Genomic DNA, 23,979 nt, shown 5'->3' with positions numbered 1-23,979 from the left:
GCGCCACATCGGGAGACGTGTCTCCCGGCCTGGGTGGCCGGAAGTAGCCCGTGCAGAGCTGGAGCTGGAGCTGGCCGGGTCTTGTAGGCGTCCGCCCCGTCTGTCCGTGCTGTCTGTCCGTGCAGCCGGCCCCCAGGATGCTGAAGAAGTTCGACAAGAAGGACGAGGAGTCCGGTGAGAACCGGGGGGGCGGCTCCGAGGGGGCTCCTTTCCGGCGCCGGCTAACGGGTCGGGCCGGGCGGGGCAGGGCAGCCAGGCCCGGGCGGGAGGTCTGTCGGTGAGCCGGTCTGGGCAGCCAGGGTTGGCGGGGAAGGGGGGCGTCCTCATTACCCGAGGTCTGACAGGTCGGGGACCCAAGTTGTTTGGGGAGCACGTCACCCTTCTGTAAAGGGAAGGCACGGTCCCCTTCTGCAAGCGCCTACTAGGTGCCAGGCTCAAGTAAAGAAAAACTGGACAGACCCTGTCTGCAGGGAGCTTACATTCTACGGGGGGGAGGAGTAGCATGTCACAGATAATTAAATATGGGACATGGTGGGGGGGACATTAACAACAATGGGGGAGCAACATCTCACATAAGGAGGTGGGGGGACATTGACAACACTGGTGGGGAGCAACAAGTCACAGATAATTAAATTCAGGATAGGTGGGGAAGATATTAACAACAGGGGAATAATATTCCCAACTAATTAAACACAAATAGGAGGTGAGGTGGTGAGGACATTAATAACATTGGGAGGAGGAAGCAACTTGGGACAGTAACAACACTCATTCTCAAAGTCAGGCCAAGCAGAGGAGTTCTTTCATTCATCCAACAAGCCAGTGCTAGGCACTAGGCAAAAAACAAAACTGCCTGTGCATTCTGAAGGGTTTATAGTCTCTGGAAGTCAACAGTATGTGTACATATGTGAAATACAAGTAAATAACAAATAATTTAGGAGCTGAGGTAAGGGGATACAGTAGCACCTGCAGGGATATGTAGATAGTGTTATTTCAACTAAGCTTTCAAAAAAGCTGGTTATTCTGAGAGGCAGAAGTAAGGAGGGAACAGTTTGCAGATACGAGAGATAGCTTGTACAATGACACCAAGATGGGAGATGGGTGTGTGTGTCTAGCAGCACTCAAGTTAGTTTGGCTGGAATGAACAGTGCATGAAGTGTGTGATGTGTAGTAAGTTAGGAAAGATAAGTTTGGAGTTGGAATGAAGAACTTGTAATACCAATTGAAGGAGATTTTGTTATGTCCTGGAGGTGATAGGGACTGTAGCTTTTTGAGCAGTGGAGTGACTTGGTCAGACTTTGCTTTAGTAATATCACTTTGGTAGCTGTGTGAGGGATGGATCAGAGAAGGGAAGGGTTTGAGAGAGGAAGACCGTCTAATAATCCAGGCAAGAGGTGATGAGCACATGAACTAGTGGTGTATGTGTGGATAGAGAAAAGAGGATGAATTCAAGAAATGTCGGGGAGGTAAAATTGATGACATTTGGCCACATTGAATCTGGATGAGTAGAACGGTGGCATCCTTGATAAAGTTATAAAAGTCGGAAGGGAGAGCATTCCAGCCATGGCTTCAGCCAGTGTGAGGTACAGAGACTTTCACAGGATCATAGGATTCAGAGGTGGCAGAAATCTTACAGACTGTCTAGTCTAAGCCCTGCATTTGACAGGTGGAGAAATTTGAAGCCCAGAAAGGATAAGTAATCCCCAAGCTGAACAGTAAGTACCAGTCAGGACTTGAACCCAAATTAATGGATCCCAAACCTCTTCCCTTAATTTATTCATTCATTCATTACATTATGCTGTCTTTCATATTAGTAATTTAACAAAATGTCTACTATGGGCAAAGAGATATCAGTCAGTCAGCTAGCATTTATTATGTGCCACCTGTGTGCTAGGCACAAAGATAAATGGAATAGGAGCCTGGCCTTCAAAGAACTTATAATCTAATAGTAACCCAAACATATTCATATATAATACGTGTTAAGTAATTTCAAGTGTGTAAGAGGAATGTCAAAGTACTTTGAGTCAGATGAGACAAATAATTTTCAGCTATCTAGCTTGGGGCAAGGAGGAGAAGAATGGGAAAAGCTTCTTGGAGGAGGTGGCATTTAAGCTGGGCTTTGCAGAATAGGTAGGATGTCAAAAGATAGAGGTGGGTAGAAGAAGACTTCCAAATTTAGAAAATATCATAAGTAAAGGTTTAAAATTAGAAAAATTCAGGTCAGCTTAGGTTGACCTGAACAAGTCTGATTTCACTGAAATGTAGAGTACTTGAAGGAGAGCAGAGTGAAATAAAACTGGAAAGGCAAGGAGGTACCAGATGGTAGGAACCTTGAATACCAACCTGAGAAATTCAGAGACAGTGATAGTAAGAAGTTGAAGGATTGATAGGATTGCAGGTTTAGAGCTAGAAAGACCTAAAGGTCATCTAGTCCAGCTCCTTTTATTGATGGAATTGAGGGAACTGAAGACCAGAAACATGCTTTTACTTGCTTAATATTTACTCAGCTAGTAAGTATGTAGTAAGAATAAGAACTTGAATTAGGTCTTCTCCAAATCCAGTTCTCTCTCTATTGCACTATGCCATCCTTGTTCCTGTCCAGTACTAGGTAGGTTACTTACTGTTCCCTGGGAAGTTGGTAGGAAAGACATAAACCCAGAAGACCAGGAGCCCACCAGAACCTGGAAGTTTCTGATGTTTTGGGACCCATCCAGTATGGACTTTGGCAGCATTTTAGTTAGAGGGAGGCAGAGGAAGGGCAGAAGTACATCATAAATTTTTTAACTCTGGATTTGAGGTGCTTTTGATGACATACCAAGAACCTGAGGCAGGAATTGGAGCCAAAGCCTGGAATCCAGAGTATGCTCCTCAGCAGTAATGTTGGCTCATGCACATGAATGTAGAGAGCCCACAGAAAATCATAGGAAGGGCCTCCTATGCTTATCCATGGCTAGGGTTGTATAATTCACAGGTGATCTTAGAGAGTCTCCCTGGTTCCTTTACTGCTCAGGTCTGTCACAGAGCCTGTCTGTGTGGAGCTGAACCTCAGGGTCCTATTCAAGCCTTTGCAAATGTTTCTCTAGCCATCGAGTTAGGATTCAAAGATTCATCCCACTCTGGACGTGGATAAAGGTGACACCAAGGAGGGCAAGAGTCACATTTCCCTGCTTCATTAAGTTCATATGTGGTAGTTATAAAGCCCTTGACTTAGAGGTTTTCTTATCTTCTGTCTTCTTATTTTCTAAACTGTTTGTATCTCAGCAGACTCAATTCTATACTCTATTGCAATGTTTCCACCAATCTCTGCCTACTTGGTAAAATTTGACTAGATTATTTCATCTTCTTTTTGTGCCCTGAAGTTGTTTTCTTTGCACATTCACTGGCATTGAGTAAAGTTAAAGCTTTTTTGCGTAGGATCATCTTTTCTTCCAGAGCCAACATAAGATTTTCTTACTTAATCAGAGGGGGATGATGTAGTAAATCCGGAGGATCCCTGTGCATGTTTCTTTTCTTTCTTTTAAAAAATATTTTATTTTTTCCCATGAAAAAACATGAAAAAACAATTTTTAATATTTGTTTTTAAAATTTTGAGTTCCAAATTCTTTCCGTCTCACCTATCTCCCCTCTGCTCCCAGATGATAAGCAATTTGATATGGGTTGTACATGTGTAATCATGCAAAACATTTCCACACTAGTCATGTTATGAAAGAAAACACAGACCAAAAGGAAAAAAATAACAACACAGAGAAATAAAATGAAAACTAGCATGCTTCAGTCTGTGTCTAGATTCCCATCAGTTTTTTCCGTGGAGGTGAATAGCATTTTTCATCATAAGTCTTTTGGCATTGCCTTAGATCATTGTCTTGCTGAGAAGGGCTGAGGCATTCCTAGTTGATCATAGCACAGTGTTGCTGTTACTATGTACAGTGGTCTCTGGGTTCTGCTTACTTCACTTTGTATCAGTTCATTTAAGTCTTTCCATTTTTTTCTTTCCGAAATCATCCTGTTATCATTTCTTATAACACAGTAGTATTCCATTTCAATCATATACCACAATTTGTTCAGCCATTCCTCAAGTGATGGGCATCTCCTCAATTTCAATTCTTAGCCACCACAAAAAGAGTTGTTATAAATATTTTTGTACATTTAAGTTTCTTTCTTTCTTTCTTTCACAGACCTACTGTGATATTGTTGGGTCAGAGGTATGCACAGTTTTATAGCTCTTTCAGCATAGTTTCAAACTGCTTTCCAGAATGGTTGGATCACTTCACAACTCCACCAACAATGCATTAGTGCCCCTATTTTCCCACATGCCTCCTGTTCATGTTTCTTGAGGGGGCAAGGGTGAACACATCCTTACTATTTCCAGTAGGGCCAGTAATGCTGAGTAGAAACTTAGGAAAATAGTTTACTGTTTTCCCTCTCTGCTGTGAGAGGTTGGGTGTCTGTATGAGTAGCAGCAGCAGCAGCATGTGGAAAAAGCCCAGTATAGGGACTCAGAAGGCTGGGCTTTGGTCTCAGGCCTGCTACTTCCTCACTTGGGCATCCTGGACAAGTCACTTAACTTCTCATTTTCCTCATTTGTAAAATGTGAATAGCAACATTACCTACCCACCATACTGGCTTGTGAGAAGCAAACAAGGTGATGTATAGGAAACACTTTGTTACTCCTAAAGCACTATATAAATGGTAGCAGTACTAATTGTCCTCTGTCTTAGTTGTGACCTGTGGAGTATAGTATACTTCCCTGAGTTCATTTCTTCTGATTCCTAGTCTTCCAAAAACTTCCTTCTTCCAAAAATCTGAGCTTTCTAATTCAGTGACCTCATTAGCATGTCAGCAAGAATAAGTGAAGCCTTTTCTCAAGGGTTAAGAACGATTAAAAAGGAGGGAGGGGAAGGGTGTGCTATGGGAGTTTAGGAAAGGGATCATCTTCTGGGGAAACCTTTATGGAGAATGTCATGCTTGAAATTTGGCCTTGAAGTACAGGTAGAAAGGAATTCAACAGCCAGAGTCAAGGGCTGGGGAGAAGAACTTTAAGGGCTTATTGTATGCCAGGAGCAGTAGTAAGAGCTGGGAAGACAAATGCAAACAAGCAAGACAGTCCTTTCAATCAGGAGCTTTCTGGGGGGGGGGGTTGGAGAGGAACACCACACATCAAGGGGGACTGGAAAGAGGGAAAGGATGAGGGTGGTGGGAGGGGGGTATGGTGTGGAGACTGGCCAGAAAGCATCATGGAGTCTTGGTTCTAGGCCAGATAACCACAACAAGGTCCGAGCTTAAAGCTCCCCTAGTATAGAGGTGACAATGAAAGCCATAGAGTAGTGGCAGATAAGACTGAAAAGGTAAATTGGGGCCAAACTGTGAAGAGCCTTGAGTGCCAGGGTCAGGAGTTGGGATTTTATTCTATAGGCGATGGTGAGATTGGCCTCACTCATAGTATCTTCTCCATATCTGGGAGATTGGTGAGGGTCAGTGACAGAATCCAGTATTCACTTTTCTGTGTTCATTGTCAACTTTCAGGTGGAGGCTCCAATCCATTTCAGCACCTTGAGAAAAGTGCCGTGTTGCAGGAGGTAAGTTCTATTCTTTTCTTTATTCTTTGTTCCTCCAGTGTTGAGAAGTAAACCTAACTCAGATGGAATTAAAATATCCAAAGTATTGGTGGAAAGAGAGCTAGAGAAAAATCCTCTTAATTTGGGACATTTAATCGCTGAATAATTTGGAAGCATCTCATGCTCCGAGAAAGCCCAGATCATTTCAGGCTTCCTGCAGTTATGTTGATTTCTCTGTGTGCATGTAACTTACTGTGGGCTTTAGTTAAGAGAGTCCAGAGCTGGATTTTTGCGGGGGTTATGCTCGTCAATTCCATACGTATGAATTCTGTGGCTGTCTAAGGCAAAGCATTGCTAAGTCTGTTGTGGTTTTGGGCCAAATTATTTGGATCATAGGGTGAGAATTCTCTGGGATAGTGGATGCAGGTGTCTGGTTTGAAAGAAGTGTTTGAATAGATTTCTGTCTGTTTTATGTTTAGTAGAAGCTTTTTAGATCTATTAGCTCTTGCTCATGTCATGTTTTCACTGGAGGTTTAGTACCCTCTGCTTCTGAGGAACATTCTTCTTTACATCTCATAGGAATAGAATTTCTGCAGACAACCACAGAAAACACAAAAGTTGAGCAAGGAAGCTGCAGGGCATGTGGTTGAGATTCACCTTGGGCCCTCCTCAGCCTCACTTCTGCTCTGATTGTTTTGGAGGAGAAGATAAAAGCTCTACAACCCTAGGACAGTTAGCACCCAGGAGCAAATGTGACCCTGGCTTCTTTTCTTGCCAAGAATTATCGCGGTTAGTTATTGAATGCTTGCTGAGTACAACAGTGTAATAAAGTTGGTATTTGGTACTTCTCCCACCCTATGGCTAGCAGACTCCCATTTCCTCCCCTTTTTTGTGATTCAGAATCACTCTGCAGGTCTGAGCTAAGACTGATTACCAGTGCCGACATTTCTGGGGTACTTCAGGGCTAACGGTGTTTCCTGTACATCACTTTGTTTGATGCTGACGAGCGTGCAGGGTAGGCAGGTAGTGTTGCTGTTTACATTTTACATGAGGAAACTGAGCAATTAAGTGACTTGTCCAGCAAGGAAGTAGCAGGACTGAGACCAAAGCCAGGCCTTTCGAGTCCCTGGCCGGGGCTCCTTTCACGTTACACTGCTGCCCATACAGATGCCCACCCTCTTACTGCTGAGCAGGGAAGCAGCAAACTGCTGCCCTCTTCTGCCCACGCACTGCTGAGGATGAGGCTGGCCTTCCCCTCTCGAGAAATGTGCAGGAGACGGGCTCCCTCGTGCTTCCTTGGCCTTCCCCTCCTCAGGCTCGCATTGCCACTTCTTTCTCAGCTGAGTTCTTCATTTCTGCTTCACTGGTAAAATTGAAGTTGTTTGCTACAATACAACTTTTATATTGTCCTTCCTTCCTGCTTTCTTTTTTTTAAGTCTCTGGGATCCCAAAGAGGTGGCCTTTCTCCACATGACGGCCAGTTCTTTTGCTCGCACCCCCGATTCCCAGGGCATGCCCAGTGCATTGTTCCCTCTCTCATCTTAAGCATCCTTATTTACTGCCCTTTCTCTATTGCCTGCAGCCATGTTTAGATTTCTTCGTTTATTCTCCATGCCCTTAAGTTATGGTACTACATCCCTTCTCCTCTTTGTAGCCAGACTCCTGGAAAAAGTTCTCTCCTCTCCTTGTCTCTACTTCCTCACCCCCCCCCCTCACCGCCACTTTCACCCCATCAAATTTCTGACTCCATCAAGACCCTGGTGTTTCTATAACGGAACTGTCCTAGGGGCTTTTCCCTCTCTGGGAAACGTCTATGCTCCAGGGGCAGGAGATGGATCATGATCTCGCAGGGGAGACTGGAAAGGAACAGCAGGTCCTAGGAAAGCCAGGAGAGAGCCCCATCTTAGGAGCCACAAACAGAGAGTGTCTAGGAAGAATGGATGTCGAATCATGTCAGAAGCTGTCGAGTGGACAAGAATGAGGACTGAGAAAAGGCCGTTGAATTTAGCTTTAGTTGGTGGCCTGACATCTCTCCTGACTGTCCTGTCAGCCTGTCCAAAATGTAATTCATTGTTTTCTCCTGTAAAGCTGCCCCTCCTCCAAATGTCCTTAGTTCTGCTGCAGGCCCCTCGATCTGCCCAGTTGCTCACATCCACAAGTTTAGAGTTATCCTTGACTCATTTTTTTTGCCCCCCATGTTCTCTCCCAGTGGAAGGATCCTTTTCCTTGCTTTGATTTCCTTGTGCATTTCAGGTGTGTGTGTTGCCTACCTACTGACTGAAGTTGCTTAGCTGTTTTCTTCCTACCTTATAACCTGATGTGCTCCTGGTTATGAAAGCAACAATGTGGTGACTACAGCTGTGTTTGGGATAGAACTAAGAGTTGTAGGAGGCTAAGTTACATATCTTATAACAGGCTACATAGGAAGTGGGAAATATTTAGGCCAGCCCTTTCTGGTCTGTTCTGGTTGGCACCTTTATTAATTACCAAGTTTTTCCACCCACAAGGCCATGTTTATCCTAGATGAATGATGTTTAATCTAGCCAGATTGGAGGGCCTAAAGCCTGATGAGATGGTTTGCCAGGCAGGCCCTCTCCTTATTTGCCATCTAATTGTCTTGGTTGCTTCTTTTTTTTAGGCCCGGGTATTCAACGAGACTCCCATCAACCCTCGGAAATGCGCCCACATCCTCACCAAGATTCTCTATCTCATAAACCAGGTAATGGGGTGAGGTGGAGGATGGAGAATGGTGATGAGGAAGGCAAGCGTGACTGCCTTTGCTGCTAGCGTCATTGTCACCTCTTGGCTCTTTGGTGGACTCTGTGCCATGGGGGCAGTTGTTCTGTTCTAGTGCTCCTGGTTCTGATCTGTTTTCTTGGGTGCAGATTTCTGCAGAGTTCCTTAATCAGGACAGTAATTTGCTGGGAAGACTGGCCTGACCCTTCTCTCCATCATGGAGCTCATGAAACTTAATTTTATTGTCTTTTGATTCTTACAGGGGGAACACCTGGGGACAACTGAAGCAACAGAGGCCTTCTTTGCCATGACCAAGCTTTTTCAGTCCAATGACGTAAGGGTTTCCTGCTACACTTTCTTCAGATCTCATGGATATGTCTCCCATTTTGTAGAATCCTAAGTCTGTCTACAAAATGAGTTCTCCTGGGTTGTGGCCTAAGCAAATAGAATGAGGAGAGGAGAGAACAAGAGGGATTTGAGTAAGCTCTTTGTGGGTGACACTGAGTCCCGCCCTGCCAGCTCTTCTCAGAATGATGGGATGGGCTGCTAGTCCTCTATCCCTCAGAGCCTTTGGGAATTTTCCCATTCCGCTCGTCTGCATGCCAGAAGGTCGTCAGGCTGTCCAGAGCTCTCCTGGTGGTGGCAGTGTCTGTTCTCCACGCAGTGCAGCCTGAGCTTGGAGAAGTTTTTCTCTCTCCCAGCTGACCCTTTATATGTGTGTCCCTGGAAATGGCCCTGGGCGGTTATAACACATTACAAAATGACCCATTAGAGAGGGTAGGCCTTCTAAGTTTTGGCTTTCCCAGATCTCTGAAGAGTCTATAGGGAATTATAGGAAAAGCATGAAATTACCAAATTTCAGGAAAAGGATGAAGTCGCAAAAAACGGATGTTATTTGACATCTGCAAAAGCACAGGCACCTGTGCATCTTCCCGAGGCACCTGTGACAGACTAGGGGATTGGCATCTTTGAGAGGAAACTGATGGTGTGGGGATTCAAGAGCAGTACAGGAAGCTGCCTTCCTCCAGGTGGCAAAAAGCATTCTGGGTGCAGAATCTCCTTTTATGTTGGGATGGAAGTCATGAGCCTTTTTCTGATTTCACTCACAGCCCACTCTCCGAAGGATGTGTTATTTGACAATCAAGGAGATGTCCAGCATTGCTGAAGACGTCATCATCGTCACCAGCAGGTTAGTTTTGGGGGTTAGAAGGTAGTTCATCGAGAGGACAGAGTTGTGCTACTTTTGTTCTTCAGCCCCTCTGCTCCACAGACTACTGCCAATGCCACAGGGATGGGCTTCCGGGCCACTCCCTCCTGTGTTTTAGGCACCCCTGGGGCTTGGCTCTTATGGAGTAATCCTGGTCTCATTTTTTTTTCTGTTGCCTTGGGGTTGGTATGACTTACACGTGAGGGGCGTCCATGTACTCTGGCACCATGAAAGATTGCTTTTATCTTTTACAGTTTGACCAAAGATATGACGGGAAAGGATGACAACTACCGAGGCCCCGCCGTGCGCGCCCTCTGCCAAATCACTGACGTGAGTCCTCTTTCCAACCTTATCTGTCTCCCCTTTGTTTCTTAGCCTAGATCTCTTTGGTGTATCTGTGACTTCCCTGTCTCTGTCTCTCCCCTTTCTCTTCTTCTCTGGTGTTAGTGAAGCACACTCGCTCTGCCTTTCTTCACAGAGCACTATGCTGCAGGCCATTGAACGCTACATGAAGCAGGCCATTGTGGACAAGGTGCCCAGTGTCTCCAGCTCTGCCCTGGTGTCCTCCTTGGTATGAATGTCTTCACAGGGGAGTCTGAGCAAGTAGTGAACAGTTTAGGATTAGAGATATTTAAAGAAAAATCAAAGCCATCAACTTTCTGATTTATCCAAAATCTATGTAAAAGGCACAAAATATGATTTTTTCCCCTTATGTCTTCCACCTAAGAAGGTCTGGTTTCAACGAGAAGGGGAGAGGTTGAGTGAGTTAGGTTTCGTCCTATCTAGGGTAATGGCATTGGGGCAGCTGTAGGTTTGCACAAACAACTGGTTACTTACATAACTACAAACTTATGCCGTCAGGAAAAATAGATACATGTTGTGTGTTGATACTGGGGGACCTGATATCTATCCAAGTAGGGTTACATAGTAGAGGTGGGGGGGAGGATTGGTGAGTGCCTGACAAAACACATGAGGTCTAGATGCGGGACAGGAGGGGATCCACAAAGGTGTCAGAGTCCCCTCAGAGCCACAACTCATACTCTTCCTTAATTGCTTCACCTTCATATTCCCAATCTTCTTATTTTCTTCACAGCATCTGCTGAAAAGCAGCTTTGATGTGGTAAAGCGATGGGTGAACGAGGCTCAGGAAGCAGCCTCTAGTGATAACATCATGGTCCAGGTGAGGGCCTTAGAGCGACCCTGGTTCTGGGAAAGGGAAGGATTCATTCGTTATTCAGGCATAAACAAACAGTTTTATTAACTGGCTTAGCACAGGGCCTGGCACATCACAAGTGCGTGATAAACATTGATTGATTAACTGATTAAGTGTTCATATATTGCCATGCCATACCACTGTGTCATCTGAGCCCTGGCCTGAGAATTCTCAATCCTGCTCCACCATTGATTTGCACTGTGATCACCATCTTCCTTCTCTGTGTCTCTTTTTTCCCTGTCAGTAAGTGAACTGCATACCATTCTGGTTTATGGAGTTATTATAAATACAAATGAAATCTTATCCAGTAAAAACTCAGTGCTCTTGTAGGAAGTCATATAAATAGGGCTTCTGACCTGTGCCATCTTGAGCAAGAGACTTACCAGTTTTCTCATCTGTAAAGTAGAGGGCTTGGCTTGAACAGCCTCTGAAGTCCCTCCTAGGTCTACCTCTACGAGCCTCTGGTGTGATCTAAGCTGTGTTTCTGTCTCTGGTCCAGTATCACGCTCTGGGTCTCCTCTACCACGTGCGTAAGAATGACCGCCTGGCCGTCAACAAGATGATTAGTAAGTTCACCAGGCATGGCCTCAAGTCACCCTTTGCTTATTGCATGATGATCCGGGTAGCCAGCAAGCAGCTGGAGGAGGAGGATGGCAGGTAAGGAGGCCTATTTCTCCCTGAACACGTATGTCCTTCACCCATGTTGTATTTCACTGGCCCAGTCTGCATTGTTCCTTTTACAGCCGAGACAGCCCTCTGTTTGACTTCATTGAGAGCTGCTTGCGCAATAAGCATGAGATGGTCGTGTATGAAGCTGCCTCCGCCATTGTCAACCTGCCCGGCTGCAGTGCCAAGGAGCTGGCACCGGCCGTGTCGGGTAATCATGGCTCGGGGTGGCCCCCGGGGCGGGTGGGAGCGTGGCAAGGGAAGAGGCTGCTGGGGAGGAGGCCAAGTGTTTCCCGCTTCACCTTCCCTTGGCCACCCAGGAAGAGCACTTGAGATGCTGTGTAAACTAACATTTAGTAAATCTATACTGTGTCTGCTGCTGCGGGGATGGAAGTAAAAGCCGAGTCAGCCTCAAAGAACTCAGAACAAATCAAAGGCTGATCCTTCCACAGCCGGAAGGATCAGAGGCCATCTAATCCAGCCACCTTATTTTACATACGGGGAAACTTGACCCGAAAGGTTATGTCCCTGGCCCAACATCACACAGGTAGGAAGCTTCAAAAGTGGTATTCAGATGCAGGTTCTTGGGCCCTAGAGCAGCATTCTAGGTGTTCTGTTGGGTCCTACAGCCTTGTGTGGTAGAGAAGACACACAGATGATTAGAGAAAGACAGATAGAATGAAATGCTGAATCATGTCACACAAAAAATAAATGTGGTAGGAATTCAGAAACAGAAAGAATCACCATGCCCCAAGGTAGCAAAATAGCCCTTCACGGAAGAAGTCATGTCCTGAAGGGTCATGGGGTTCATGTAAGAAAGGTAGGAGAAAGAGGAGGAGGAGGACATTCAAAGCTGAGGAACAGTGTGAAAGCCTAGGGATGGAACAAGTGAAGATAAAAGTTTTCATGTGGATGATCCTTTTTCTCTAGTGAAGTCTATCATAGCATAATTTGTGTAGATGATGTGACAAGGCCAGAAATGAAGAAGAGCTTTCCTTTGCCTCCTTACAATAGGATTACCTTCAAAGAGTAGCATTTATTAATGGCCTTTTTGTATAAGGCTTAAGTGGCCAGGAAACCTTCTTCTCTTAATAAGTTCAGTAAGGAAATGGAACCAACTTGGGGGTAAGGATGCAGTAAGGGTAGGGGTGGAGGTGGGTAATGAGAATTTGAGTGCATAGTTTCCCTAAACACCTTACTATATACTCCCTTAATGCATGATCGCTTTCCTCTTGGTCCTCATTGTCATTTGGCAAAGAGATCAAAGTAACACGTGTTTTCATACAGTGCTCCAGCTCTTCTGCAGCTCCCCAAAGGCCGCACTGCGATACGCTGCTGTTCGAACTCTCAACAAGGTAGGCTTCTCTGACGTGAAGAAGAGAGGTCTCTGCATGGGGCAATATGGGCTTCAAGCCTAGGATGACTAGGCGACTCTCTTGAGTTTTCCATCTTTTTGGAGAAGGAATCAACTCTTTTCTTCAATGGACCTCACTCTGAACCTAAAACTAAGTGGTGACAAAGGTTAGCTTCCCAGGAAGAAAACTTTGGAGAGCTTACCTTGATGCCTTTGGGTTTGAGAGTCATGAAGTGAGACGGGCACAGGCCTGATTTCTCATTCTCTTTTCTAACAGGTTGCCATGAAACATCCATCAGCTGTGACTGCCTGCAACCTGGACTTGGAGAACCTGGTAACAGACTCAAACCGCAGTATTGCCACCCTGGCCATCACCACCCTGCTGAAGACGGGCAGCGAGAGCAGCATTGACCGCCTCATGAAGCAGATCTCCTCCTTCATGTCGGAGATCTCTGATGAATTCAAGGTACTTAGAGATGCAGGATGGACTCCCGTGGAAGAATGCTGATCTTTGAATGGTCTGGTGGGTCTGGGCTACCTTGTGAGTGGAAAATGTCTTGTGTTTGTGGGGAAATTTGTTTTCACTTCCAAATAATCAGCTAACCAACTTTTAGAAAACTGTCTATTCCTAAGTTAATGATTACCTAAATGTCTCTCACCTCCCAGGAGATACGGATGTCCACCTAGTTTTCTCTCTCTCTTTCTCTCTGAACTTTGATGTTAGGATTGGCCTCACATGTGAGAGTCAGTCTGCAGGACTTCATGTTTGTTGGCTTCAGTCTCTCCTGTACTGGATCTGTGTAATCTTTTCCATGGCCATAGCATTCTGAGACATTTATTGCATTACTGGCCAGCCCAGCCCATCCTTCCTATAATATGTCACTAAGGAGAGGAAGGAGAGGAGAAGAATCTACTTGAGTCTCATGTTGTAGTTTTGAGTAGAGGCAGAGTTGTGTGGGAAGAGACTCACTGTTTAGATTTTGGGCTAGTAATTCTAGCCTGCCTTCCGTCCTAAATGACCTTGGTTCTGAAATGCCACCTGCTCACGCTTCTTCCTCTGATTTAGGTTGTGGTTGTCCAGGCCATCAGTGCCCTGTGTCAGAAATATCCTCGAAAACATGCAGTCCTTATGAATTTCCTGTTCACCATGCTACGGGAAGAGGTGAAGCTGAGAAGCTGGGGGTGGGGGGGGGAAGTCGCCTGGTTAAGTGTCTGACACTCATTTTGAGTTAAATTACTTTTCTTCTTGTCTTAATTCTTTACTGATTCCTCCTTCAGGTTAAAGAGAAAAATCTCTACTTATTCTCCTCTCCGTCTGTCTGCCCCTCAAAAAAAAAGTCCATAGTGATGTTCTAGTTAGTGGCAAGCAGGAGCAGGTGGGCTAGATATGATCTACCTGTCTTTGTCCTTCCAAAATGATCCATGAAGTGAGAAAATTTAGAACAGTTAGTAAAGTGGGACCCAGGGTCTGTATCTCAGCTTTCTTGCCATGAGTGTTCATGCTAGTTCAGGAGAAAGTGGTCTTCATGCCCAGCTCTCTACTTCATTGCAGGGTGGCTTTGAGTATAAACGGGCTATTGTGGACTGCATCATCAGCATCATCGAAGAGAACTCAGAGAGCAAAGAAACAGGGCTCTCCCACCTGTGTGAGTTCATTGAGGACTGTGAGTTCACTGTGCTGGCTACCCGAATCTTGCATCTCCTGGGCCAAGAAGGACCAAAGACCAATAATCCCTCCAAGTACATTCGCTTTATCTACAACCGTGTGGTCTTAGAGCATGAGGAAGTCCGGGCAGGTGGGCATTAGGAATTATGGAGTGAAAAGTTCACCTAGCATGGATGGGGCTGTGTGCCTGAGGCAAAAAAAGAGGAACGTATAGTGACTGGCTAACAATTATGGGGTCAAGTGCTTGAAGGGAAAAGTGAGCAATCTTAGAATGATAGCAATAGGGATTGAACTTTTGCTACAGTCTTTCTGACGATTTGGCTTTGGGGCTTGTATCTCTTCGATCGTGGGGATAGCAGATGGATCTAATTGTAAGTGTAAATGACTAATTAGTGTTTTGTGCTGTGACTGTAGGTGCTGTTAGTGCTTTGGCCAAATTTGGAGCCCAGAATGAGGAAATGTTACCCAGCATTTTGGTGTTGCTAAAGAGGTGAGCCCCCTGCCTGGGACAGGTCAGAGGTCTTTCTGCACCTGTGTCTCACTAGGGCCTAGAATCAGGATCTGTGTATCAATACTTCCGCTCTTTCCCAGGGGGAACAAATGGACAGCTTCTGTTCGATGTGTGACTAAAGTGTAGCACCCGTCTCAAGTCCACATTAGTGTCATTAAGACTCAATCTCTAGGGCCTTCGTTTTGGTATTTCCTAAGTGATGGGTAGTGAGCCATGGTGTTTGCTTTCTCTAGAATTAATAAAAATTAGCAAACAATTAAAGGATCCTTACAGTGCATGAAAATGGATCTTGCTTGGATTTAGACATCCTCCTTGCTTCAAAGATAGGAGTGTTCTGTGTTTTGTCTCCAGGTGTGTGATGGATGATGATAATGAGGTGAGGGATCGAGCCACCTTCTATCTCAGCGTTCTGGAACAGAAGCAAAAGGCACTCAACGCTGGCTACATTCTCAACGGTAACTGATTGAGAACCTTGGGGAGCCAGGCCTCTGGAATCGTGGACCCTTTCAACATTCCCAGGGCTACAGATCTCTCACTTAGCACGGACAGGCTTCTGCTGGGTTTCCATCCTGTTATTCTGTTCTTAGCATGGATAGGCTCCTGCTGGGATACTTCTTGGGACAGTAGTATGCATGACCAGGAAGCTGAGGCTCTTTGTCGATAAGCCTTGAGCATCATCTTGGCACCCATGTTAATCTGGCAAAGCTGTGGGTGTGTTCTTCACCCTAGAAAGCGGTGGGGGCAGCATAAGGTCCCTAAAGGCCTTCTCTGGGGAATTCCTAGGGATGTTCTGCTTAGCTTTCATGGAAATAATAGCCAGTGCACAGCCCTGACCTGAACTGACTGTTCTCTGCCTCGCCTCTAGGTTTGACAGTGTCCATCCCTGGCCTGGAGAGGGCACTGCAGCAATACACTCTAGAACCCTCCGAAAAGCCTTTTGACCTGAAATCGGTTCCCCTGGCCACCACTCCCATTGCAGAGCAGAGACCAGGTAATATCTTCCCTTCAGCTCTGGGCAGGTAGGAGTTCTGAGGAGGACCTCAGGGCGCTCTGTGTTGACTGAGGAACCACAGACTGGTAGCTAGCAGAAGTGATTTTGTCATCCGTGAATAGGTCTTTCACTCCTGCCACAGGTATCCTCATCCACTGTAGGTCAGAGAGGCTGTTCTTAGAGACCAGAGGCTTTTGATGCCCTTGCTCAGAAACTTTGTGCTAGGAAGAAAGACTCTTGTGTGCCATTGCTTTGGGATGAACTGTTGGTAGAGTAGGGACATGTGCGCCCAGACACTTCAAGGTCTTCCTTCTTTCACAGCCATGGACAGCAGGGGTATCTGGAAAACTCCTCGATCACAGCACTTCGAGCAGTTTGACTCGTAGTAGTGTAACTGTGGTCAATCATTTTCCTCATCTGAGAGGCACGGGTTGTACCAGATGATCTCTCTGAGGCTCTTGGCAGTCCCAAGAGTCTGTGGCATCCGAGTCATAGTAACTAGACTGTTACCACTATATTAGTTATGTGTTTATTTCTTCCCTGTAGAGAGCACTCCCATCACAGCAGTCAAACAGCCTGAGAAGGTAGCAGCCACACGACAAGAGATATTCCAAGGTAAGTAATGGGGAGGGGAGTAGGACAAGGTTCTGAGAGCCAGGGCCAAATCTTCTGGGGTTTTGAAGGTCAGTTCTCACTCAAAGTGTTGCCTCTTTGATTCTAGTTGAAAATCAAATGTCCCTAGTGCCCAGTCAGTGCAGTGATAGCCATTAGCTTTCAAAGTAGGCAAGTGGCCAGCCATGTAATATCCACATAACATGGCTTCCCAAAATGTTTCCTGTTTTCTTATCCTAGCTCTTCTCATCAGTGTGTAGTCTCTAAACCTGTTTGTGTCATCAAACGTCATCTCTATCCATTCACTTAACTGCTTTTTCTTTCTTTAATTTTTAAAATTTTTTTTACATTTTAAGTTCTGAATTGTCTCCCTCCCATTTCCTATTTTTAAAATAAAATTTTATTGATGACTTTTGTTTTTGTGCATCACCAAAATGCACATCAGTTATCTCTCCTCCCAGAGAGCCATAACAAATAATATTTTTAAAGACAATGAAAAAGAGAAAAACAATTAGCAAAACTGATCAATACATTAAAAAAAATCAGAAAATATATGCACAAAATAAAGACTTTCCACCCCTGCAAAAGCCATCCCTCACTTCCAGAAAACATTCTAGTCCACCTAAGACACTAGATTTACAGGGGTGGGGAGGGCCTCGAGGCCACAGTTTCCCCACCCCTGGAGTAGAATATCAATCCCATTTTTAGATATTCAGTGATAGAAATTCCAAAATCTATACAAATCCATTTGAACACTTAATAAGAAAGTGCTTTCTTATTATATGCATATGCATATATATATGGAAGTTCTTTCTGTTATCTAAACTAAGTTTCTCTAAATATAATCCTGCGTTATTTTTTGTTCTGCTGTAGACTATTCCCAGACCTCTACACCATGCTGCATCACTGTTAAATGCAGGCCTTCACAAGGTGTGCTGCAATTTAACATCAGTACTAGGTGGTCTGATGCAGCTGTTCATGCTGTAAAACACAAAAATAGAAACATTATTTGATTATTTAGGACTGTTAGTTAACAACTGAGTGAGTGGTAATTACAAAAATTGTTCAGAGGATGGAGGTTAGAATTATCGGGCAGGCTTTGTGAAGGAAGTAGGGTCTGAGTTGGGTATTAAAGGACAGGTAGAATTTGAATAGGTAAAAGGAAAAAGAAGAAAGTGTTCTAGATAGGGGAAAAGCATGAGGACCAGTGTGCAGGTGTACTGCACCAACAGTGAGTGTCTAGTCACATCTGTGTGTGTACACACATGCACATACATACCTACATGCATGCACACATGTGTATGTGTGTATGTGCACGTGTGGTTTTACATGTGTATATTTGTGTGGATACACATAACACACACACATTCATTCATCTGTGTGGGCATTAGCTATCCAAGAAGGCTCTACTGCAAGTTTGTTACCTAACCTACAGCAAGATAATCCTTTTACTCCTTCCTGGTTGATTGGCCCTACTGTTCCAACCTTGTTGTTTCCTTAAACCTTCCAGATCTCTTCTTCCTTCCTTTCAGCTGAGAGCCCCATCTCACACTTTATTGAGGAAATAAAGATTGCCACCATGAGCTGCTTCTTATCCCCTTCTGTTTATCTCAAAACCCCTGAGGTCCTCCACTCTCTCTCTCTCTCCTTATTTATTCTAGTCTTTGATGATGAGGAAGACCTTATCTTTGATAAAACCAGCCCCTTCCATCTTCTCCAGCAGATTGCCCCTTGAATTGTCAGTCTCTCCCTCTCCTTCTCTACTGCCTTCAAATATGTCCAAGTCTCCCTGATCCTTAAAAAACTTCACTGGACCTTCATGTCCCTTCAAGATATTGTCCTATATCTCTCCTCCCCTTTCAGCCAAACTCCAAAAAAAAAATTGTCTATTTAGTTCCACTTCCTCTTCTCTCATTTACTTCTTAACTCTTTGTACTTTGACTTCTGATCTCACTACACAGCTGAAATTTCCCTCTCTGAAGTGGCCTTTGATCTCTTAATTGCCGAATCCAATGGTCTTTTTTTTTTGTACAGTCTTTGTCCTTCCTGACATCTCCGTGGATCACCCCCTCCTTCCTTACCAGTTTCATTATATTTTGCTAGCCATTCCACCTTCAAAGCTCCGGCCAAAGCAGCCTTTTTGCCCATATGGTGCATCTCTTATTCTGACTTTGTACTAGCTCCATGCCTATAATGTGTCCTAGCCTTGCCTCCCACCCCTTTTAGCATCTCCAGTTTCCTTCAACACTTGGTTCAACCACCTGTAGGAAGCCTCTGCTGATCATTCTCAGCTGCCAGGGCCCTCCCTAAACAACCTTACATTTATTTTGTATTTATTCTTTGTATATTTACATCGCACATATGCACGCGTGTGTGCATGTGTGTGTGTGTAAGTTTCCTTCAGCACATACTTTGTGATTGTCTTTGTATCTGTAGAGCCTCACAGAGTGACTGGCACATAGTAGGTGTATTCAATACACCTACTATTTTGAAACACTTACTATATTGATCAAATAAGTTTACATAGTTAGAAATGAATGGAAACCTTTAAAGATTTATCTGGAAATCTGAACAGTAGTAGCTGACATGTAATAGGGAGTCCAGTAAATGTTGCTTTTTGGCTTTCAGAACAGTTGGCGGCTGTGCCAGAGTTTCATGGGCTGGGCCCCCTCTTCAAATCCTCATCAGAGGCTGTGGCTCTCACCGAATCTGAGACAGAATATGTTGTTCGCTGTACCAAGCACACGTTTCTCAACCACATGGTGTTCCAGGTTGGTAGGGGAGGTCGGCTCCGAGTCCTTGCTTAAGGAAGGGCTCTGGCCCAGAATGAGGCCTTTAGGGTTTGGGCCTGGGTGGGGATGTGGACATCAAGCCCTCTTCTCTCACCTCCCCTGATGAATGTTCAAGATGGGCCAGGATTGCCAAAGGGACCACATTAGTTCTATTGATTCAGCAGCAGTGAGGAAAGGGTTGTCCCTCATTAGGTGGTGCTACTGTTCCAGGTAGGGAAAAGGATCTCAGGGTTCCCAAGAATGAGCATGAAGAAATGGAGTCTGGGGCAGAATTTTCCTGGAATCTGAGAACAGAGCTCTAGACTTTTGATGATAGGGTGGTGGGACTTGGACCCCCAAAATGGAGAGGTTTGGAGTGCTGGGACCCTGAGAATGCCAAGGCAGAGTCATCTGGAATGAATTCACACACTCAAGCCATCTTTTGGGCAAGAGACAGTTTATTATAATGCCAATAGAAGTGGGCAAAGTTCCTTTTTGGGGAACTTTTGCTCTAATGGTGGTGAATCTAGAACTTAAATAGAAAAGGGACATGGGAAAGGAATGCCAGAGATATTAATTAGGTAATCTAAGAGTCCAAGGGTCTTTGGGAGCTATGGATGGGAAAGTGTAGGGAGTATAGCAGACATTGAGGGAGAAAAGACAAGTCTTTTGTTTAGCTGCCAGAAGCATGGACCTTGAGCCAGACACTCCTCTCTCTGTTCTAATAAGGGAATTAAGAGTCAGGCCTGCAACAAGGGAAACTTTTCTTACAAGGTGGGACAGGGCTGGGTTACTTTCAGATATATAGTCTTAGGGCTTTTTGAGGTCCAGGTCCCACCACCCTATCAGTGGGATTAGCAGGGAGTGGAGCAGTGGAGGCTGCTCCTGTGAGATCTGGCTAGGTGCCCAGGGTTCTCTAATGCTTCTCTTCCCTTGTTAGTTTGATTGCACAAATACCCTCAATGATCAGATCTTAGAGAATGTCACGGTGCAGATGGAGCCTACAGAATCCTATGACATCCTCTGCTACGTCCCTGCCAAAAGCCTGGCCTACAACCAGCCGGGGACCTGCTACACCCTTGTGGCACTTCCTGAAGGAGACCCCACAGCTGGTAAGCTCACCCACACACTGCCCGCATCCTCAGAGGAAGAGACTTTAAAGGCTTGCACAACATTGTTTACCACGAGTGTGTTCATTATGATTGGGAAATTTGGTTTTAGGATTTTCAGGGTGGCGTGTATGGGCATGGGCAGATAACTCCCTCCGAAGCATGACTTTCTCTGCCCCGTTCTGAAGTCAGTAGTTTCTTCAGAATTATATGGCCATCACCATCATTTGAAGTCTCCTCTCATTTTCCTTATGTTTTATAGTCTGTTCTGTATCTGTGAATATCATAATAGGTCCTCACAGGAGAGCCTCAGCATCAGGGCATAGCTTGGTCCTTAGTCCACACCTTAGAATTGCATTTGGCCCTGTTGTCTTTTCGCATAATATAGGAGAGCCCTAAATTTAAAGAATCAGTCTGCCTCTTAGCCATTTGGCAGTAATGTCTCTCATTATGTCTGGAGTTATACTGACCATCAGCTTCTCCCAACAGTTGCCTGTACTTTCAGCTGTATGATGAAGTTCACAGTCAAGGACTGTGATCCCACCACTGGAGAGACTGATGATGAAGGCTATGAAGATGAATATGTGGTAAGTGTCAGGCACCAAGGGATGTCAGTCTATGGCCAAGCACCCCATTCTTGAGAGTATCTAGACCAGTTCTTAGTCTGGGATTCAGGGGTGTCCTTGAACTTTAAGGGGAAAAAATTACATCTTTGTTTTCACTAACCCCTATCTGAAATTTAGAGTTTCCTTCAATTTTTAAAAAACATTCTAGGAGGTCTGTAGGCTACCCTAGACTGCCAAAGGGATCCATGACATAAAAAAGGCTAAGAACCCCTGGTTAGACTGTGTTCTAGGCTGTAGGTCTTCTGATTAGAATCCTAAGATTTGAGGCAGTTCATTGTATTGTAAGTCAATGAAGATCTGAATATTTTTACTTTGAAGACATTTCTTTCTCACATCATTCAGTGACTCAATTCTTTTTGCTAATCATGACAGTTATTAGAGATAAACTTCTTATGAGTTTGAGGGGAAGGGAAAACTATAAACATATAACTGCATATAACTAAAACTATAAATCTGATTTCTCCTGAAGCATTTGTTACAATACTAGTATTTGTTCAAAGTATGACTACCAGGATCTAAATCAGAAATTGTTTAAAAGGACATTAAGGATGGGGCAGCTAGGTGTCGCAGTGGATTGAGCAACCAGCCCTGGAGTTGGGAAGTCCTGAGTTCAAGTGTGGATTCAGACACTTGGCACTTACTAGCTGTGTGATCCTGGGCAAGTCACTTAATCTTGATTGCCTCACCAAAAAAAAAAAAAGGACATTAAGGATTGAGGCTCTGCTCCCCACCCTATCACACACTTGTGTGAGTTGCCAGACCATTTGCTCTGGAAGAGCAGCACTTCTGATTTACCATAGAGACATCAGGGTTCTCTCCTCAGGAGCCTTGCAGACTTTCAGACTGTGATTCCTCCTTCTCATAGCTAGAGGACCTTGAGGTGACATTGGCAGATCACATACTCAGGGTTTTGAAGCCAAACTTTGGGGCAGCCTGGGATGAGGTGGGAGAAGAATTTGAGAAGGAAGAAACCTTCACTTTATCCACCATCAAAACACTTGAAGGTAAGTTCCAGCCCCAGGAGCAGCTGCTTCCTAGATTTTTGCGTTGACCCTATACTGTTGCTGGAGCATGGAACATGAAGTGTTCTTCCCCTCCCCGTTTTGGGAACAAGGCCTTCTGCAGAGTATGTCCTGGACACAGTTGTATGTCTCCTGTGTTTCGTGATTTCAGCAAGAAGCTTTGGAGTTGGGTGGGGTGAGCTGAGAGGCTGCAGGTGGTAGTTATGTGAGGGCTCACACATTTGGGCTTTTCTTATAGAGGCTGTTGGTAACATTGTGAAGTTCCTAGGGATGCAGCCCTGTGAGAGATCAGACAAAGTACCCGAGAACAAGAATTCTCACACGTTGTTCCTCGCTGGTAAGTGTCCCCAGGACAGGAGGAAGCCTAAGCCAAGAATCTGGTCAGTACCCTGTTTACATGTTGACAGAACTTTCCCTTTACGGTCTTTCATAGAGGCTTTCCACCCATCATTTGGGAACGTAGTATTGCATTTACACATTTAGCTGCAAACAAGAGTCTGTTTCAGTGCCCCGCTTACCAGCTGATCTCCACTTTGAGTGTCAGCACTGCTCCCCTGGGATGTGCAGACAGCTGCTCTGCAGCTCTGGGCTTTGGGGACTGTCCCCACTAACTGAAGCTTCTCTGTGTTGTTATTTTGAACATCACTGTTGATTGCTATTCTTGGCACAGTACTCAGATAGCTCAGTCTCTTGTGCTCAGTCATAGCCCTGCTGTCAGCCTCAATAGTACCAATTTACCATGACAATAGGGTTTTTTATGTATTCTGTCATTTTTGTGCCCTAATGACATGAAAAAGCAATGCTGCCTTTCCAAAACACCCCTTTCCCTGGGCCTCTATTTCCCTAGCCTGATAACAAACAAATACTCTCACTTCCATTTGCAGGAGTATTCCGGGGTGGTCATGACATCCTTGTGCGCTCGAGACTGGTTCTGACAGACACGGTGACAATGCAAGTTACAGCCAGAAGCACTGAGGAGCTGCCTGTCGACATCATTTTGGCATCTGTAGGCTAAGGAATTGTCCCTCTTGGGCTCAGCACCCTCTGATACTACAATTTCAATGGGGAGATTGACCAAGAGATTCACTCCTTCACATGAACACAGTGGAAACCTCCCCTTGGCAATTACTTCTTTATTAAAATTATACATTTCTGATTTTTTTTAATTAGGTGATTTTGTTTTTAAGGCCTAAATGGTAGTTGTTTCAGTTTGTGCTGAAGCTTGCTACCCTACCTGTTGTCTGGCCTTCAGATGAATAAAGTTACCACACACAGTCTCTGAATTCTGTCTTTGAAGGAGTCCTTCCTGACCACATAAATCAGCACGTAATGAATATCTACCCTGCTTATATTACTGTGCTTCCTTGAAGAGAGCTTCCAGTTTATGTCATGATACATTAAAAGTTTTCACTGGAGAAAATTCTAAAGAGACCCTAAAAACCAATTCTTCTCTAGGCTCTAAAATCATCACTTGATACAGTTTCATAGGATTCTCATTAGATAATGAGAATATTTACCAAGTAGCAGTCATGATATAACCCCATTCCAAGCTATTATTTAGGTACTGATGATCTATAAGTACCCCGAATTTTGTCCTAGGTCACTCACTCTCAAGAGTTAGAAGGGACCTCGGGTAACATATAATTCCATCCATCCCTGGACAAGAATCCCCTCTACAATACCCGACCAGTGATCATCTAGATTTTGTCTGATGCTCTTAAGTTGGAGCAGGACCCTACTCCCTCTCAAGGCAGCTCATTCCCTTTTTGGATTGCTCCAGTGATTAAGAAGTTTTTTCTTATTTCAAAACTAAACTTACCTTTTTGTAACTTTGACTCATTACTCCTACTTCTTCCTTCTGGGGACAAGCAGCATTGTCTAATCCCTCTTCTTGGTGACAGCCCTTCCCCTCTCTGAAGACTGCTATCATATCTGTACCTTCT

General features: G+C 44.8%; 1 protein-coding gene across 1 annotated transcript; it reads left to right on the top strand.

Annotated features, from left to right (window-relative positions):
- Window positions 1-23,319, top strand: COPG1 (coat protein complex I subunit gamma 1). Its single transcript, XM_020981206.2, has 24 exons — window positions 1-174; window positions 5,521-5,573; window positions 8,191-8,271; window positions 8,551-8,622; window positions 9,398-9,477; window positions 9,750-9,825; window positions 9,974-10,066; window positions 10,589-10,675; window positions 11,208-11,365; window positions 11,452-11,585; window positions 12,662-12,729; window positions 13,006-13,194; window positions 13,795-13,890; window positions 14,281-14,524; window positions 14,809-14,884; window positions 15,257-15,360; window positions 15,771-15,896; window positions 16,443-16,511; window positions 19,137-19,279; window positions 20,220-20,391; window positions 20,878-20,975; window positions 21,880-22,018; window positions 22,275-22,373; window positions 22,921-23,319. Exons 1-24 carry the CDS (start codon window positions 138-140, stop codon window positions 23,049-23,051), a joined length of 2,625 nt encoding a protein of 874 aa, XP_020836865.1. The 5' UTR covers window positions 1-137; the 3' UTR covers window positions 23,052-23,319.
- The last annotated feature ends 660 nt before the right edge of the window (window positions 23,320-23,979 follow it).

Source organism: Phascolarctos cinereus, unplaced genomic scaffold, assembly GCF_003287225.1.
Source record: "Phascolarctos cinereus isolate Bilbo 61053 unplaced genomic scaffold, phaCin_HiC Scaffold_4;HRSCAF=312, whole genome shotgun sequence".
NCBI lineage: Eukaryota > Metazoa > Chordata > Mammalia > Diprotodontia > Phascolarctidae > Phascolarctos > Phascolarctos cinereus.
This window is presented reverse-complemented; position numbering and strand designations above follow the sequence as displayed.